The following is a 17,509-nucleotide window of genomic DNA, read 5'->3' as shown; positions in this document are numbered from 1 at the left end:
ATGTCTTCCAGTAGACTTGACATTTTAGGGCATAAGTTCTTGTCCAGAATCACCTTGAAATATACATGGAGTATCAAGAGACCATTAAAAGGGAACACAACTTCTAGTCTACCTACTAATTTGTCTAGCTTTATATAGCAGTTTAGGGCGGGGGGGGGGAATTGCCTGAACGTTGTCATTTTATGAACAATATAGTGAAATAGGTTGTGAATCACCTCAGAAATTTTAAAAGGAGTAAAATTACCAGAGTCCAATTTAATAATTCCCACTAGAAACCCCCAGGGTAGGGGATTTCCAGTTACTTCAGTTGATATCTCAGTGTTTTAAAAACTGTTATTTCTAATTCACTCTTCATTTTTAATGTGACTTGTATACATGTCTCCCTATTCATTTTAACGGTATATCTCATACTATTCTGTAGATGGAATGAGGAGAGAAGTGTTAATTCATTTTAGCTCCAGGCCTCAAGTGCTATATGGATGATAGTTATTGTTGCTAAAGCTATTATCTTAAATTTTTTGTGTTCTTAATTAACAAAGCTGTGTACCTATTTTTTATTTGCAGCCACAAGATGTCTGCCATTTTTAGAACCATAAAGCTTCTCTGTCTCCTATTGTTAGCTACTTAAACATTACGTATCTTAAATAGGCCGTGCATACCTAGATTTCTGTCTTCAGGAATGAATGAAAATTAAGTAAGTAAGATCTAGAAAGGGTGCAAATGTGATGTTTCATATTTAGTGGTATCAAGCCATCTGGTAACTGATAAATTGCCCACACTCATAGTCTCATTATTTGAAGGAGGCAGTTGACAGTACACATATTTCCGGGACTGTCTACCCCTTGGTGAGCACAACTAAAAGACCTGAGCCTGTGAATATCCTCCTGCTTCCTTAATTCTCCAGCTGCAGCAGCAGATACACATCCCTGTTATAGTGTGTGTTCCTAACAACGCAAGAGGATAGAAGCTGCCAGAATGAGTAGGGAAGACTGTGCATCTGCAGGGTTACATTTAGATTCCAGTCAATGAAGTTCCAGAAAGTTCTTGCAAGATTGATGTAATCTGAGAAGAGTTTTCTGCCAACAGAAACTCCCTGTTTCTCCTTTGTCCTTTTATTGCCTGTGTTTATTTTGGGTTCCAGTAAACATCAAGTGACTGCTTGTACAATGACTGACAAGAAACCTGATGGGAGGAGAAGTGGGGAACCTGGCTTTTCTTCAGTGCTTCTGATTCTCTTGTGTTGAAAGTAGTTTCTGCTGTGAGAATCTGAAGACTGATTCATTTCTGTTTTTTTTTTTTAAATCTCATTTTAATGGCCTCTTGATAATACCTTTCTTTGTTTTTCTGTTCTCACGAGTCTTTGTGGTGTATTTTCCGCTTTGACCTCTGTCCCAAGACTTCTTTCCATCTAACCTTTCTACTTCCATCCTGCAGAGTGGCTCTCTCCTCTATATTACACTTTGGCCTTACCACTGAGAAGTTGTGTAGTCTTAGGAAGGTCATCACCTCCTTGCGGGCTTGACTTTTCTCCTTTGTAAATGAGACAGTTTGGTTAGATATTTTCTAAGTTCCTATTAGCTCTGACATTCTCTTCTGAGCCCTTTTCATATGGAAGATTTAAAATCTTGACTGACTTGTATGCAGACTTTGTTCCAGATGCTCACAGGGATCACACATACCTGCTACTGAAGGCTCAAGTGCCATGATTAGGTCCTTCACCACTGCAGTTGTTAGAGCTGATCAGAGAACTCTGAACCAGTATGTTACTAGAAGCAGCAAAGAGAAAGAAAGCATGATTAAGATATTCTTGAGTCTTGAATTAATAAGAGAGACTTATGAGGACCTGAAAGGATTGCTGGAGCCCACACCAGTATGTTTGGAAAATGTGTTGAGCTTTGTGCCTGTCACTTTAACTTCCTGGAGTTAGAATTTTTCATTTGTACCCAGAAGGAATGGATTGGATTAGAGGTTCTCAACCTGGGAACCTTTGTAAAAGTAGAGATTACTCAGGGTTCTCGGAGACCAATTAAAGTAGTTCTCTTGGTTGGGCATAAGGTGACTGGGCTTGAGGTCTATATTTTTTAAACTGTTCCAGGTGATTCTAGTGTATCTAGACTTGTGAATCACTGGAATAGATGATCTCTAAGATTCATTTTCACTTTGATTTTCTGTGAGTCATGGCTTGGAGTCAGTCAGCAAATTTTTCATATTAAAGGTTAAATACTATTTTCAATTTTGTGGGCTATGTGGTCTCTTAGGCTATGTGGTCTCACCTCAACCTTTGTAGGGCAAAGCTAATGTACACAAATGGGTGTGGCTGGATTTGGCCATTGGGCCATGGTTTTGCTGACCTCTGATTTATGGGATAGAATTTACTTTGGAACTGATGGACCATCAACAAATTATTTTTGTCCTATATATCAACCAATGATACACTTAACTCTCTACCAGACATACAGAGGGTGATGTTTAATGATAGAGTGCTTTGGGGAAGGCATACTATCTTAAAATTAAGATACTTAGACAAAATCTTATTAAGATAGTCAAAACCATGAGGAAGTATTTTGGTTTTTTGTTTTAGATTTTGTTATTTAGTAAATCTCTTCTCCTTGAGAGTGCCTTTGAAATAAGTTTAGTGAATACCACATAGACCCAGTTGCATTCACCAAGCACTTGCTGATGGCCTATCGTGTGCTTTAAAAAAAATAGTAACACCAGGAAGAATGAATAAGTTAGTTCGAGTAGTGAATTCAACTAGTGGTATCAGACCTTTTCAGGTAGAAAGGTAAATTTGAGTCTTCCTTTGCCAATTGATACTTAGTACCATGATTACTGAAGCTCTTAATTATTGAAAATAGGCACCAACATATTTGATACCTTCACATTTACTTAGGTTATGCCTTTTGTCATTAGTTGCAATATATTTTCTTTCTCTTATGTCACGAACACCATTTCTGTCACTTCTTGCAGTCAGAAAAGAGTAGCATTGACTTGCCATGTGATTTGCCACAGATTAGATAGCAAGCTATAATTTACAAAGGGTTAGAGTTTATAGTATGCTTAAATAACTCACTTATGCTGTTAATAATTTATAGCTTGATTGACTGGATTCAACTTTTTGAGCACTCTAAGAGCATAAGTAATAGACACAGAAAGATAGATCAGAATTTCAAGAATATGTTTTGGGCAGAGAGTCTGTTTCCTTGGTAACTATTATCTCTTAAGTCTATACATGTGGTCTAAAGATCATGCCAGTGACTCTAACGTGGCCTTGAGTTTCAGGTCTGTGTTAGTGGATTCTGAAAAGCATTTACTTTGGGCCTACCAGGAAGAATCTATGATTTAAAATACTTTAATCCTCCCTTTTATGTACTTCACATTTTGAAAATTTCTCCTGCAGAATGCGTGTTTTTTTTCACGTGGTGTCAGTTTTCCAGATGATTCTCTTCACATTCATTTCTTATAATCTTCCTATAACAACCAGTTATGAAATCTCTTTACAGTGTTGCCAGCCAGCTCTCAGGCTAATGAAATTTACTTTCTGTTATCATGGCTTTTGGAATATCACAGCATACAGTTTAGTTATTTTAATGCACAATTTTGATGCCCTGGTTTCCAAACAACCAAAAGGATAAAAGGAAATAGAGCAAATATTTTTGTGAGGGAAAGGAGTCTTCCTTCTTGACTTACTCTAGAAAAGGTCTTTAAGCCTCCTCTTCCCTCTTCGTCAACAAAAAGTGGAAAGGAAGATTAGGAATTACTGTCTTTTTTACTGAATGCATGCATTATAAAGTAAGGTTGACATAAGGTTGCAGAGCTGCCTTTTTGTTAAAACCATTAATATTCCCAAAAGACTTTGTTCTTCTGATGCTTAGTAATTTAGACATTATCATAAAAATAATGAGATTCAGTTTTAAAGATTGACTCAGAATTTTTTGAGCGTAATAAATTTAAATAAAACCGAAAATTTAGAACAGGTGCTTGTCAAGCAAAAATTTCCACCTCGTTTTGGCTAAACTCCAATTTTATAGAAATCTGCATAAATTACATCCAGTTTTCTTCTTCACATAAAGAATATGTTTGATGTCTCAGTGCCTGAGTCTCTTTCTGGCTTCATTATCTACTTCTCCAAATCTAAGACAAGTGCCTTCACCTAAGCTGGTAATGGCTCCACTGAGACTTTGCTATCAGTGGGCTAGACAGAGCTGTCCCCTCGTTCCTCTCTGGGAAACACTTATCTGTGCACAGGAAGCAACAGCTTAAGGTTACGGAGATTGCCTGCCTACAGTCACTTCGATAATTGCTGAGTCTGAATTTTCTCCAGCTCTGTCTACACCGCTGGACGATGGCATAGCAGTTTTTGCATATCACCGGAAAATGTTTAGACATTCCAAATTAGAAAAAGAATTAAATTAGGTTAAAAAACTCAATGAAGACAATTATATGAGACTAAAAATAGTGTGGTATGTTGCAACTTCCTTCTAATCAAAATAGCAATGGATATTTTCAGGCTGAGAAGCTGAGGCTACAATTGCAGCCTGGATTACTTGCTAAGGTATTCACAGCTCTGTCATTCTCCCTGCTCAGACACTGCTTCCTGCATGTGGAGGTAGAACAGTGGATTAGTTCATTATGAACAAAGATTTATTAAGACATTGCACAATGCTAAGCCCTAAAGGGGGAGGATACAATAAGGGATGCTTTGAATAAGGCTATTGTAATAGACACAGTGGGTTTTACATGAAGCCCAGGAGATAGGAGCTTCAGGTCCTCTTGCTTGCATGGAACCCTTCAAAGGCCTTATACTTCATTTTCTCTGCAGAATTCTTATTCTTTTTCTTAAGAAGAGTCCCTCAAATGATGTAAGCTTCAGGTTCCACCAAACCCGGATCCATCTCTGATAGCAGATATGAATCTGGCTATGAAATCAAATGTACAAGAAATGAGACTTCACTTTTGCTCTAGTCAAATTTACTTTCTATTTGAACACACCTTCCACTGAGTGGAAGAAAAGTTCTCAGCAAATTGAGACTTTGCTAGGAGTGAATCTAAACTCCGGGTAGGGAGCTTACAGTATACAAAGACCTTGAGGGAGGGAGCATCTGGTCCTAGGCTGTCTCACTGTCTCCATCTCTGATGCTGTTTCTGCCCTAGACATGTTCAGTCCAGTACATGGGGTCTTCGTCCTTCTGGTCCTCACTGTAAGCTCTCTCGGTGATCTCTCTCTCTCTCTCTCTCTCAGCTTCTTCCATTTCCCTGAGGAATGAAAGACCCTGAGGGATCAAAGGATTGGGATTCTTTGGCTTCCCTTCAGCATCATTCTGGAAATGGAAGAAAATATGAAGCTATGTTAAGTTATCTGTGTCTAGACGTACTAAACAACCACGTTCACTCTATTGCTCCTCTGCCGTGCCACGCTTTGCAAACTTCTCTAAGGCATGCCTTATTCCTGACTCCACCTTAGAACTGAGGCACAGGCTTCCTCTGTTCTAAAATCCCTCAAATGTATTTGAGGATAGAACCAGAGTTCACTTGCAAGGCAGTACTTCTCTTTAGAGGAACTGATGTCTCAGCTCATTCATGAGTCACATTGTGGGGTAAAGAGAGAAGCTCTTTCTCATCTATCATAGTTCAGCTGTGACCACTGTTTTTGCGTAAACACTGTGCTTTCAGTGCTTCAGGCTTTGGCTTTTGAAGCTGAAAAAGCAATGTTCATGTGACTCAAAATTTTCAATCTATCAATCTCTGACTCCAAAAGCCAACCTGAAAGACCAGGAATGATTTTCTGGACTTGGCTCTGATGTAGCTTCTCCTCTGAGGGGCAATGGAAGTAAAATATGCAAATTGGAGAGCCGTTGAGGCACAAGGAATTACTTAGTAATTCATAACATTATCTGGCCATGCCGTCTACTCAGTAATGGCATTTCAGTGGCTGAAAAACTGAGCATAATGCAGGTGTCTGCACTAGTCACCTTTTCTTCCCTTCAGAAAATATTCTAACCCATTGAATGGAGTGGATGTCTGCTCATATGCTGTGGATGTGTGCCATTGTTAAGGTGACCTTGTTTTTGGTCAAGGGTACTTGACCGTGCTCTGGGTAACTATAATAGCCTATCTTGGGGTCACTTTGAGCAACTAGACTATATGAAAGATGAAGCGTTGAAAATTTTGTTTTCTAAATTTAATTGGTACATTCCATTTACCATATCTAACATTAGAAGTTCTGGATTCACCCTCACTAATGGAGAGTGTAATTTGCTGTGCTCAAACAAAAATCCTTACAGAGAAAAATTATACACTCCATTTTAGAGCTGACAAAATAGTGGTTTTGAATGTCATTTTTTAATAGTACCACATATAATTTTGAGTAGTTTAGATAGCAATATTTAAATGTTTTATTGATTCCTTGGAAGTATTAAAATATGATTGATTTTTTAAATATAGTATCTTTCTTGACATACTAAAGCATTTAACAAAGACTAGTTTAGAATTCTTCACAACACCGACATGCAGAAATGTCAGTATTATGCTTTAATTCAAAATTAATAAAAAAAACTGAATCAGAATTTAACAAATGTGGGAAATCACCCGTAATTTGACATTTAAAATATTATATGTGGGAGGAATAGAGATAATATGCCTTTCACTTTCTCTAGAGTTATTTATGATGGATGTGAGCTTTGGATACTTTTCACTTCCATTACAGTGAATTTGACTTAAAAGCATTCTCTTTTTGAATCTTGAGTAATTATTGAAGATAATTTGAAGATATTTTCAAGATGAAGGAAACTGAAGCACACAGTCACTAAACAGAAGAAAGCTTTTAATAAACAACAGGCTTGATCAGTGACATGTGAAAACAGGCAACACTGTTAGATTTGCTAAGATGGAACTTTTGATATTCAATTAAGGATCAATATCTAAACTCTGATTCATCTACCAATCATTTCACACTAAAAATTAAGAATTCTTCCCATTTCACCTTTTAATAATGAGAAATAGAAATAATAGAAGCAAATGTCCGATGCATCTCTTTCCACCACGTTTTTTTTTTGCAAAAAGAATTATTTCTAGTAATCTAAGCCATAAATGTAAGTAAGATGATAATAAATTCACTTTGTAAAGGAGAAGGTTAAATTCTTGATTGGGTAAAGCCAGAATAAACAATTACTTTTAAGACAAAAAATTTCTCTCTAGTAAGCTGTTAACACCTGGGAAGGACTAAGCCATGGACTCAAGGATGATATATTTTTGCTCAACATCACTAATCATTAGGGAAATGCAAAAATCAAAACTGCAATGAGGTATCACCTCACACTGGTCCGAATGGCCATTATCAAAAAGTCTACAAATAATAAATGTTGGGGAGGGTGTGGGGAAAAGAGAACCTTCTTACACTGCTGGTGGGAATGTCATTTGGTGCAGCCACTATGGAGATTCATTGGAAAAACTAAAAATAAAATTACCATATGATCCAGCAATCCCACTCCTGGGCATATATCCAGAAAAGATGAAAACTCCAACTCAAAAAGATGCATGTACTCCAATGTTCATAGCAGCGCTATTTACAATAGCCATGACATGGAAGCAACATAAATATCCATTGACAGATGACTGGATAAAGAAGATGTGGTATACCTATATATACATATATGTATATAATGGAATGTTAACAAACTATAAAAAAGAATGAAAGAATGTATTTGCAGCAACATGGATGGACCTAGAGATTATCATACTAAATAAAGTAAGTCAGACAGAGAAAGACAAATATCATATGATATCACTTATACGTTGAATCTAAAAAAAATGATACAAATGAACTTACAAGACTCACAGACATAGAAAACAAACATGGTTATCAAAGAGTGAAAGAGGAGATAAATTGGAAATTTGGGATTAACAGATACACACAACTATATATAAAATAGATAAACAATAAGGACAGGAAACTATATTCAATATCTTGTATAACCTATAATGGAAAAGAATCTGAAAAATTATATATATATACACACACACATATATATATATATATATATATATATGCTACTGAATCACTTTGGTGTATACCTGAAACATTGTAAATCAACTATACTTTGATTTTTAAAAAATAAAGGATGACGTCTTTTAAAAAATAGAAATTGAGTGAATTCAAAGTCTTGAACTCTTCTTATTCATTTATTTATTTATATATTTAATCATTCATATATTCACTCATTTAAATTTTTTTCCAATATTTGTTGGGTGCCTATTATATGCTGGTGTATTTTAAAAATCACATTCCAAATTCCAATAAATTACAATTATTCAGAGAAATATGTTCTCATTAAAGAATTTAAGCACCTTTAAAGATAGTTGAATTTCAAATGCAGCCCTTCTACACAGTCATATTTTGCTTAGCAGTGGAAATTGATCTTTAAGTAATTTATATTAAAAATAGAATTATTTAACTAGATATATGCTAGTGACTTAAATTTGTTTGAAGAGTATTGTGAAGTTATTCAAAATTTATTAAGCATCAAGAGTCCACTTCCCACCCAGCTGACATACAGAGTTGTTGATAGTTATTAAGGCACTGAAAGAGGAAGGCAAGAATATTTTGTAGTGGTTTTGTGGTATGAAACCTTTTTTTATAATATACCAGTTGTACAACATTATGTAGTGCTACTCATAGTAGAAAAAAATTTTCCCTTGACATCGTCTAGTCCCTTCAGTATAGTTTGGCTATTTATGTGTGGCTTGCATAACTGAGAATTAAGTGACCACAAAAATAAACATGTTTATACAGAGCCCGTTTATATAAATCCTAGTTAATTCTCTTGGTTAAGCTTTTGATTATATCCAGTTATTTCCTGTTAGTTCACTGAAAAACCTGACAGCCAGGTGATGACTAGTTAGCATCACATCTTACAAGCTATTTTTAAGGAAACATCAAATTAATTATGACATTGTCTGCAGCTCTCAAACTAGCAAAACTAAAACAGTATTTTCATTTCAGATGCGATCTGTGAGCCGAGTCTTTAAGTTTATTGACATGCCTACAGAAGAAGGTAAACCTAATGAGTCATTCAAACCGTCCAAGGATGGCCAGCTCTCAAAAGTTATGATTATTGAGAATCAGCACGTGAAAAAAGATGACATCTGGCCCTCAGGCGGCCAAATGACTGTCAAAGACCTCACAGCAAAATATATAGATAGTGGGAATGCCATATTGGAGAACATTTCCTTCTCAATAAGTCCTGGCCAGAGGGTAAGAATTAAACATTGCTTGCTTTGTTACCCGTGTGTTCAGTAAGTGACTCTCAGTAGCCTAGAGCAATGTGCTAGCAGAATCCATTTGAGACACTATTATTGTAGACTAGGACCAATACTGGACACAAATAATTTCAAGTTATTATATGGAGTCATCATTTTTTCGTGTGAAATTTAGTTTGCAGAGTCCTGAATCTATATAATGGGACCATTTACAATGTGATTCTTCTTGCAGAATATCCAATTGATTGCTAGCTTACTAACTAAAAAAGCTAAATAAACCAAAACTATAACATGTTTTAGATTTTGCATCTTGAAACTATCTTCCATTTCAGGTGAGAGAAATATTTTGTTGCCAACAAAGTCTTCTTAAATTTACCTGTTTACACTCTGTCAAACAAGTGGTACTTTTTTCCTTTGCTTTTTTCAGTTTGTTTAGTTGGAGTTTTTCTCAAGGTATGGATTGTTAAATTTTTTTCCCAATAATTTACTAGGCAATAATTATTTACAAAGCAATCATTTTATTATTTAATAAGCAAAAATAACCTTGCACTATTTTTGAAATGTTCTGTATGATCCCAGGACTGAGCTGAACTCACAGAAGTTATTAAAAAATGAAAAACAAGACTTCTAGATTCTGGTCCAGCATATAAGGAACTTGGGTGTCATCACTCTATCTTAACAAGTAAAAAGCTGAGCCTGAACCCCTTACAAGTCCCTGTACCTAATTTTTCATTTTTTTTTGTCCCTTTGCCTGTCACACTGCCTACTTTACTATATGTTAAATGCATGCATGAATGAATGGCTTATGCCTACTTCTAGGTCACGTGATTGATTACAGCCGGGATTGATTCTTAAAACATTATTCTGAGCAATTCTCTTAAGAATGTGGTTTCTACTGCTTTGCCCGTAGAAACTATAACAGCATCTTGTGAACTGTAACAGGTGCCCCAAACATGCTTCTTGCATGATGATTAAGAAGTGGATTCATATTTAGTACAGATCTTCCTTGACTTATGATGGGGTTATGTCCCAATAAACCCATCACAAGTTGAAAATATTGTTAGGTCAAAAATGTATTTAATAGACTTAACCTACTGAAATCATTGCTTAGCCTAGCCCTACTTTAAACATGTTCAGATCACTTACATTAGCCTACAATTGGGCAAAATCATCTTACATAAAGCCTGTTTTATAATAAAAAGTACATGACTATCTCATGTACTTTATTGAGTACTGTACTGAAAGTGAAAAGAGAGTGGCTCTATGGTGATGGGAAAGTTGTAAGGGTATCAGTTGTTTACGTTCATGATCTCATGGCGGATTGAGAGCTGGGGCTCACTGCTGCTGCCCAGCCTCATGAGAGTATTGTACCACGTATCACTGCTCCAGAGAAGATAAAAAATTCAAAATTTGAAGTACAGTTTCTACCAAATGCATGTGGCTTTCACACAACTGTAAAGTCAAAAAATCTTAAGTCAAACCATCCTGAGTCAGGGACCATCTGTATATTATTTCTATTATCCAAAAATCCTGCAAGCACAGCTGGGGTCTAATTCATCTTAAAAAAAATTTGAAAAGGACTTAAGTGGGCATTTCTTGTTTAATTTTTAATGGACTTCAGTATTCTTGGTTTTGTAGTGTGTCTAAGTCCATTCAGGCTGCTATAACAAAATATCGTAGGCTAGGTGGCTTATAAACAACAGAAATTTACTTTTCACAATTCTAGAGTCTGAGAAGTCCAAACTCATGGCACCACCTGGTTCAGTGTCTGGCGAAAGCCTACTGCCTCAGAGGTGTCTGTCTTCTCACTGTAACCGCACGTGGTAGAAGAGGCAAGGAGCTTCTCTGGGGCCTCTTTTTAAGGCCGCCAATCCCATTCATGAGGGTTACTCTCATGACCAAATCACCTCCCAATGGCCCTACCTCTTAATATTGTCACTTTGGGGATTAGTATTTCAACATATGAATTTAGGAGAGACAGAAATATTCAGCCCATAGCATGTTGTAAAAAAAAAATCAGTATTTTGTGTAGAAAAACTACTCAATCTTCATATTGAAACACTTTGTCCATATAAATTCCTTCAGGGAAGACATGTCCTGTTACTTTCTTGGCTCTTAATTTAGGCCTTTACTTCACAGAACCTGTACTTTAAATTTTATTTCCAATGCATGAGAAATGTATCAAATATTTAAAGCTTTTACTTCATGAAAAGTAACTTTAAAAAAAAACCTGCTTTTCTTTTCAATCTCAAATAGTTTTTTCTTAAAAGCTTTTTATTTTTGTCTAAATTTCTAACATCCAGATCACCTTCCCCCAGCTAGAATATCTTTACCTTTTTTTCCTTTTCTTTTTCCTCTAAAAATATGGCCTGGGATTTTAATTTGGAGCTAGGTTTTTCATGATAAACTAGATTTATCAAAATGCCTCAAATAGTATATTGTATATATCACAGTACTGGGCAATCTGTTGATTAAATAGATATTTAATCATACTTCAAAATCTATTGTTTGGAGTGAGCTTACTTGCTTTCTCCATTTGTAGTCTCTTTAAAATACTGAGATGCTAGAAGCAATTTGAACAATATCAGGGGCTCAGATCATAGCAGCCTAAGCACCTAAATATCTATTTGATTTGTTAAACCCAGATGGCATTCTGTCTTGATAAAAATTGGTGTGGAAGTATCTGAATCATTTAGTAACTTATACTGGGTTTATGAGGAGCATATTCTCAAGAACTTATAATGTTAAAATTTTTGTTTTATGAATAATAAACAAATGTATCACCATATAAAAAGTACAGTTAGTCTACCTTTGGGGGTCTAAGTTTCATTCTATTGGCATCTTGATTCCTGGAGATAACAAGGAGATGGAAAAAAATTACAACAGGTTTCCATCTATTGCAGTTCTAAAATGGTGACTAGGACACTCTGAAAAGGATGTCCTGAGACTGTTCCATTCATGGTACAGTGCAATTACAACTAGCACCAAACTCAACACTGTTTAACTCTCCACATAACATTTTGATTTATCTTGATCCAAAATTCTCAAAGAGGAGGTGCATTTGAAGTTACTAGAAAACACTGACTTGGAATTAGGATCTATCTTAAAAGCTTATTTGCGGGAAGTACCTCTGGCCTTATTCAACAGATCACTGAGATGCCTGGAAAAACAAATCCCGGAAAAGGATTATTATGTGCCAATTATATAAACAACAGAAGACTTTGTTAGGTATGAACCAATCAGATTCCATGCTGTTGAAAACCAGATCTGATGTAACATAGTGCCAGCAGTTCAACAACATAAGGAAACCAGAGCAAGCGCTGAAAACTTTAAAGCTAAACGAAAGATCTACAAATTGCCTCTCCATCCAGTTTTATCGCAACATAAAAGCTGAGTTCTCTAAACATTTCAATATTTGCTTCTTCAGGAAAAAGAATGTAGCCATTTATCCTCATCATTAGAATCCTGGCTACTGATAAAAGAGTTGGAATCTCAAGGCACTTTTCATCAAAAGTTCTTGATGTGACTTTAGAGCAGATCACTTCCTGCTCTTGAACTTCCCTTTTCTCCTCCTTCCTCATGCCTCACCTGCAGAAGGCATACTCAGATTGCTTATATAAAGCTTTACTCTTGTGTTTGAAAAATCACAACGTATGGTGAATGTGTTTGTCAACATGGGCTGATTCAGAAATGGAAATGTGCATATGAAATTCCACAAGATTTTAAAATTTAGAGTTAATCTGGTAATTGACCGAAAGGGACTACACTCATCTATGTATTAGATCAACTAAATAAGTTTATTCATTCATCGCCCTTCTTTCCTCCCATTCTTCCTTCCTGCCATCTATGCACCCATCCATCTGTCTGGCTGTCCATCTGTCCATTCATCCTTCCATCTGACTATCCCTCAGTCAATCCAACCAAGTAATTATTGAGTACTTATGTGAGTCAACCACTGTGCCATGAGCTGAGAGTTCAGTGGAAAACAAGATCAATTACTGTTCCCTTGTTGAACTTACATTCTTTGGGTGAACACAAGCAGTAATCAAGAAAAGAATAAAAAAAAAATTACCAACTGTGATGAGTAGTATGAAGAACCTCAGCAGGGTGTTGTATGTTTTATTTTGTTTATCTGATTTTCTCAGTCGTCTCAGAGAACAACCATTGGTGAAAGTCCCATTATAGACCTAAGACCTGTATCTTACGATGGATAGAAAGACAGTTGTGTCACTACTGTTTATGAGCTTACCCTAAAGGCCTAGTTTATTACCAGGTTCCTAATCAGTATTCAAAAAGTTATTATTACTATGGGTTTCTTTCAAGCATTTATTGTGGTCCATAACTAGTTCTGGTTTCGAAACTTACTAGTCTGTGGTAAGTATAGCAATTGAGAGTAAGCATTTAGAGATTCTTTTTTATTATCTACTTTTCAGTGGATTGGAAATTGAAAAAGCAAAACAAAACTGTCCTTGACCACAGATAGTGTGAAAAGCACTACTCTATAAGACCATTTGTTCAGCTATATGGTAAAAAGTCCAAATGACACACACAAAAAAAAAGAAATGGAAATAATGTAAGGGGAAAGAGACAAACATTCAGTGCCACTAACTGTCGAGAAGTTTATTCAGTGTTTGGTTAATGATGGCAGGGTGCTCTGTCCCACTCAGAGCATCTTCCTCTAAGTGCTGGGTCTGAGCTGGCATCGGAACACAGAGTCAGCCCCCTGTGGCCACCTGCACCGCATCCTCCCCTTGCAGTGCGTGGCCTTGTCACGTACGTGCTGTGTTCTTACAGTCTTGAGGTAACAAGAATAGTTTTGTCTTTCCCACAATATCATTTTTGCTTCCCCAGATTCTCTTCTTGCCAATCAGAATGGAAGTAAGAATTTGATTTGACAACTGTCCAAGTGCTTATCCACTGAGGGGTGGCAGGGCGCGGCCTGCCTTCTGTGGGAATCTATAGCTCACGGAACTTATTCTTTATTGTCAGGCCTACACTTGATGCTTACTGAAATTATTATGAAAAGTTTCTAAAGATTAGAACTTTTTTCAGATTCATTGATCTTCAAGCTCATATTCACATTTGGAACTAGATCAAGCTATAGGTCTCTGCTTCTGACTTGAGCCCATTCTTAGAAATTATGTGCCTTAAGACACTCTATCTTTGTTTTCTTTGATGCAAAATGGGCGTTTTCCTCCTTTTTGCCATTGGCTAAAGGTCACTGATAAATGTAAACAACATCAGGGGTACAGTTCCCTATGACCAGTTTCTATATTCTCTGCCAGGGTTGCTGTGCTCCAGGTCAGTTTGTCAGAATTGGGAGTATGCAGAAAGGTTTGAACAAATAAGTGATAATCTTCTCCTGGTGATGGTGGAAAAAAAAGAAAAAGCAGTTCCAGTGTGTTTTAATTGAAATATAATACAGATAACGTGGTATTGTATCTCTATGTCACGGGAGTAATTCCATCACTGATATTCTAGGTGGGCCTCTTGGGGAGAACTGGATCAGGGAAAAGCACTTTGTTGTTGGCTTTTTTGAGACTGCTGAACACTAAAGGAGAAATCCAAATAGACGGTGTGTCTTGGGATTCTATAACTTTGCAACAGTGGCGGAAAGCCTTTGGAGTCATTCCACAGGTAAGCCGGAAAGACTTAGCTAGAAAAAAGTGACTAAATACATTTTACCATTATTTGACACTTGCACTCAAGAAATTCACATTTCCCTGCAAAATATGTTCATTATGTAGTGCTGTCTTTTTTTCTGCAATGCAGCCTTTTCCCTCAGAGAAAAACTATGCTAGAAGTTTGGAATTCTCTGACATACAGTTACTGAAATATTCATAGTTGTGGTGGCCTTTTCCAGAAGATGTAATCTGCAGTAGGAGCATGGGACTTTTGTTTTTATCAGCTCTTTTTTTCCTGCTTCAGTGGTCTGAGCTCCAAGTTAGCAATCACAGCAGGTTGAGAAATGCTTTGCAAGATATAAAAGATGCTGCTGAAATAACAAACACTTGGAAGCAGGAGGTAGTGGAACTGAAAATGGAAAGTGTAATGATTGTTTTTTGTTCTTTGAATAGAATGAACCATGTCAGATTAATCAGTAGCTTTTTCTTTAAATGTCACTCTTTGATTTGGGTCACAAAGGATCTTCAGCCTCACTGGCTTAGTATCATTCTGTCTGCGTGATTGTGCAAGAGGACTTTTTAAATATGAGGGAAATAATAACAGTTCCATTTTTAAATGATCTTAATAGAAACCAAGGATGTCTTTACTGGGACCAAATCTGAAAGGCATGGGCTGTATATCAACTAATATTTGCTCTCAACTGTATGGATATATTCACCATTTTAGCAATCTCTTTGCTCCCTTTGTACTAATGGGCACTGAATCTATTCCACTACCGTGGTTCTAACAATTCTCTACTTTTAACACAAAATTAAAATGCCAAGAGCATCTCCAGGTAGATGGACTACAAATCTAGCCTGAGAAAACAGCTTCTATTTCTTGATAGATTACCTTTGTGGAACATTTGCTCCTTTCAACTAATGAGGCACTAAATATTGTAACTGCTGGATTGATGCTTTTAATTCATTTGTCTAGACTTTGCCACGTTGCCAGAAGCTTCATCCTGGTTGAACTTAAAAAAAAAATCAATATTGTTTCTTCAGAAAGAAAAAAAAAGGGTTGTCAGATGGTCTGAAGATAGAGGAACACTGGGGATACAAGTATCCCGAGGTGATAGCATTGGACAGGAATAGAATCTGGTTGTCCGAGAGGCGCTGTTGTTCAGCTGCTCCTCAGTCTTCTGGTCCCATTTTAAACTACTGTAATGCACCTTTGTTCTTTTTTGTTGTTGTTATTTATACAGATCTGCCCATTAGAATAAGCAAAGGAAATAGTTTAAGTTTCACTGGGAATCCTTCAGTTTACCTGGCATGTGATCGAGAGGTTTTTATTTTCTTGTATGTTCTACTTAGGAGACAAAATATGCAAGCCTTGGAGGAAAACCAAGTGGGCCAGCATTATGAAAAGTCTTTATTTTGCCTTTCTGCCAGTATGAATCCTCCAAATTTAACTTTTCCCTCTTCTGTGGTTTCAAGCTTTTTATAAACTGAGCAAGAAATATTTTGAACTATGCCTTTAAAAATGCATGCTCACACTAATAATAAATGCTTCTCACTGTGTGTGTTTATGATCCTGGTTTCGGGGACTGTCTTCCAGTATCACAAGGATGTCTATAGACAGAACGTACTATTTCTTCTACAGTGACTTCTTGAGCTCATTAAGTGAGTGACCAAGAAGGAAAGAAAGAGGGCAAACTCCTCAGATCTTTTTAATATCCAAACCAAGAGATGCTTTTATTTTTCAAACTTTCCTTTGAAAGTTCGGATTAACTCATTTTTTTCCTTTCCTGGAGTTTGAGCTTTAAAAAGCGGGAAAGAAAGAATTAAAAATCCAAGAAATATATTGTTTGCTTTTCCATCTTTTTTTTTCCTTCCATCTTTCTGACCTTGTAAGGGCAGAGTTCCCCAAGACCTCCGACATTGAGATATTAGAGATCTCTGGGTCAGTTAGCCACTTGTTTTCAGATACATGAAATAGGAACTTTGAGTAAGAAACTTCCCTCTCCCTCATAGTGATCCTGAGACATTAGCTGAGGAATCGCGAGATGTCATTAGTTTTGGCAAGTTCTTGATGTGTGTGTGTGTGTGTGTGTGTGTGTGTGTGTGTGTGTGTGTGTGTGTTTTCTTCCCTCCTGTAGCTAGAAAGCAAGCAATTTTGGAGAATGCACCAGCATGGAAGACAGGACACTGTGTACATTTCAAGGTAGAACCTTCTTTAATTTCTTCTACTTTACCTCTAAGCTCTCAGGGCCTGTCATCAGAGTCCCATTGGCTCAGGCAACTGAACACCAAGACTTAAAATTATTCATTAGCTTTGAACTTTGTTAATAACTTAATTCATGAAAAACAGCAAAATAATTTTAATTTTATTTTTAAAGCTTCAACACGTTTGAAAGTCTGCAAACTATTTTAAGGGAATGACGAGGCTTATTCCTGCGGAAAGACTATGATCTGAAAATCATCCACACCCACATACGACTTCCACCAAAGCAGGAACACCTTTTGCTGTGAGAGACAGCAGATAGGGCCAAGACACTTTTCTGTAGATCTGAACGAGGAAACTGCAAGGACAGCAGTTCTCATTCCATTTCAGAATAATTACCAATTTAGTAATTAGTTATTAAACT

General features: G+C 36.5%; 1 protein-coding gene across 1 annotated transcript in view; it reads left to right on the top strand.

Annotated features, from left to right (window-relative positions):
* CFTR (CF transmembrane conductance regulator) overlaps window positions 1-17,509 on the top strand; it is a 251,363-nt gene that overhangs the window by 214,929 nt on the left and 18,925 nt on the right. The window contains exons 24-25 of the mRNA XM_072964621.1: window positions 9,002-9,253; window positions 14,740-14,895. Coding sequence (XP_072820722.1) covers window positions 9,002-9,253; window positions 14,740-14,895 — 408 coding nt within the window. The remainder of the gene's footprint in view (window positions 1-9,001; window positions 9,254-14,739; window positions 14,896-17,509) is intronic.

Source organism: Vicugna pacos, chromosome 7, assembly GCF_048564905.1.
Source record: "Vicugna pacos chromosome 7, VicPac4, whole genome shotgun sequence".
Lineage (NCBI taxonomy): Eukaryota > Metazoa > Chordata > Mammalia > Artiodactyla > Camelidae > Vicugna > Vicugna pacos.
This window is presented reverse-complemented; position numbering and strand designations above follow the sequence as displayed.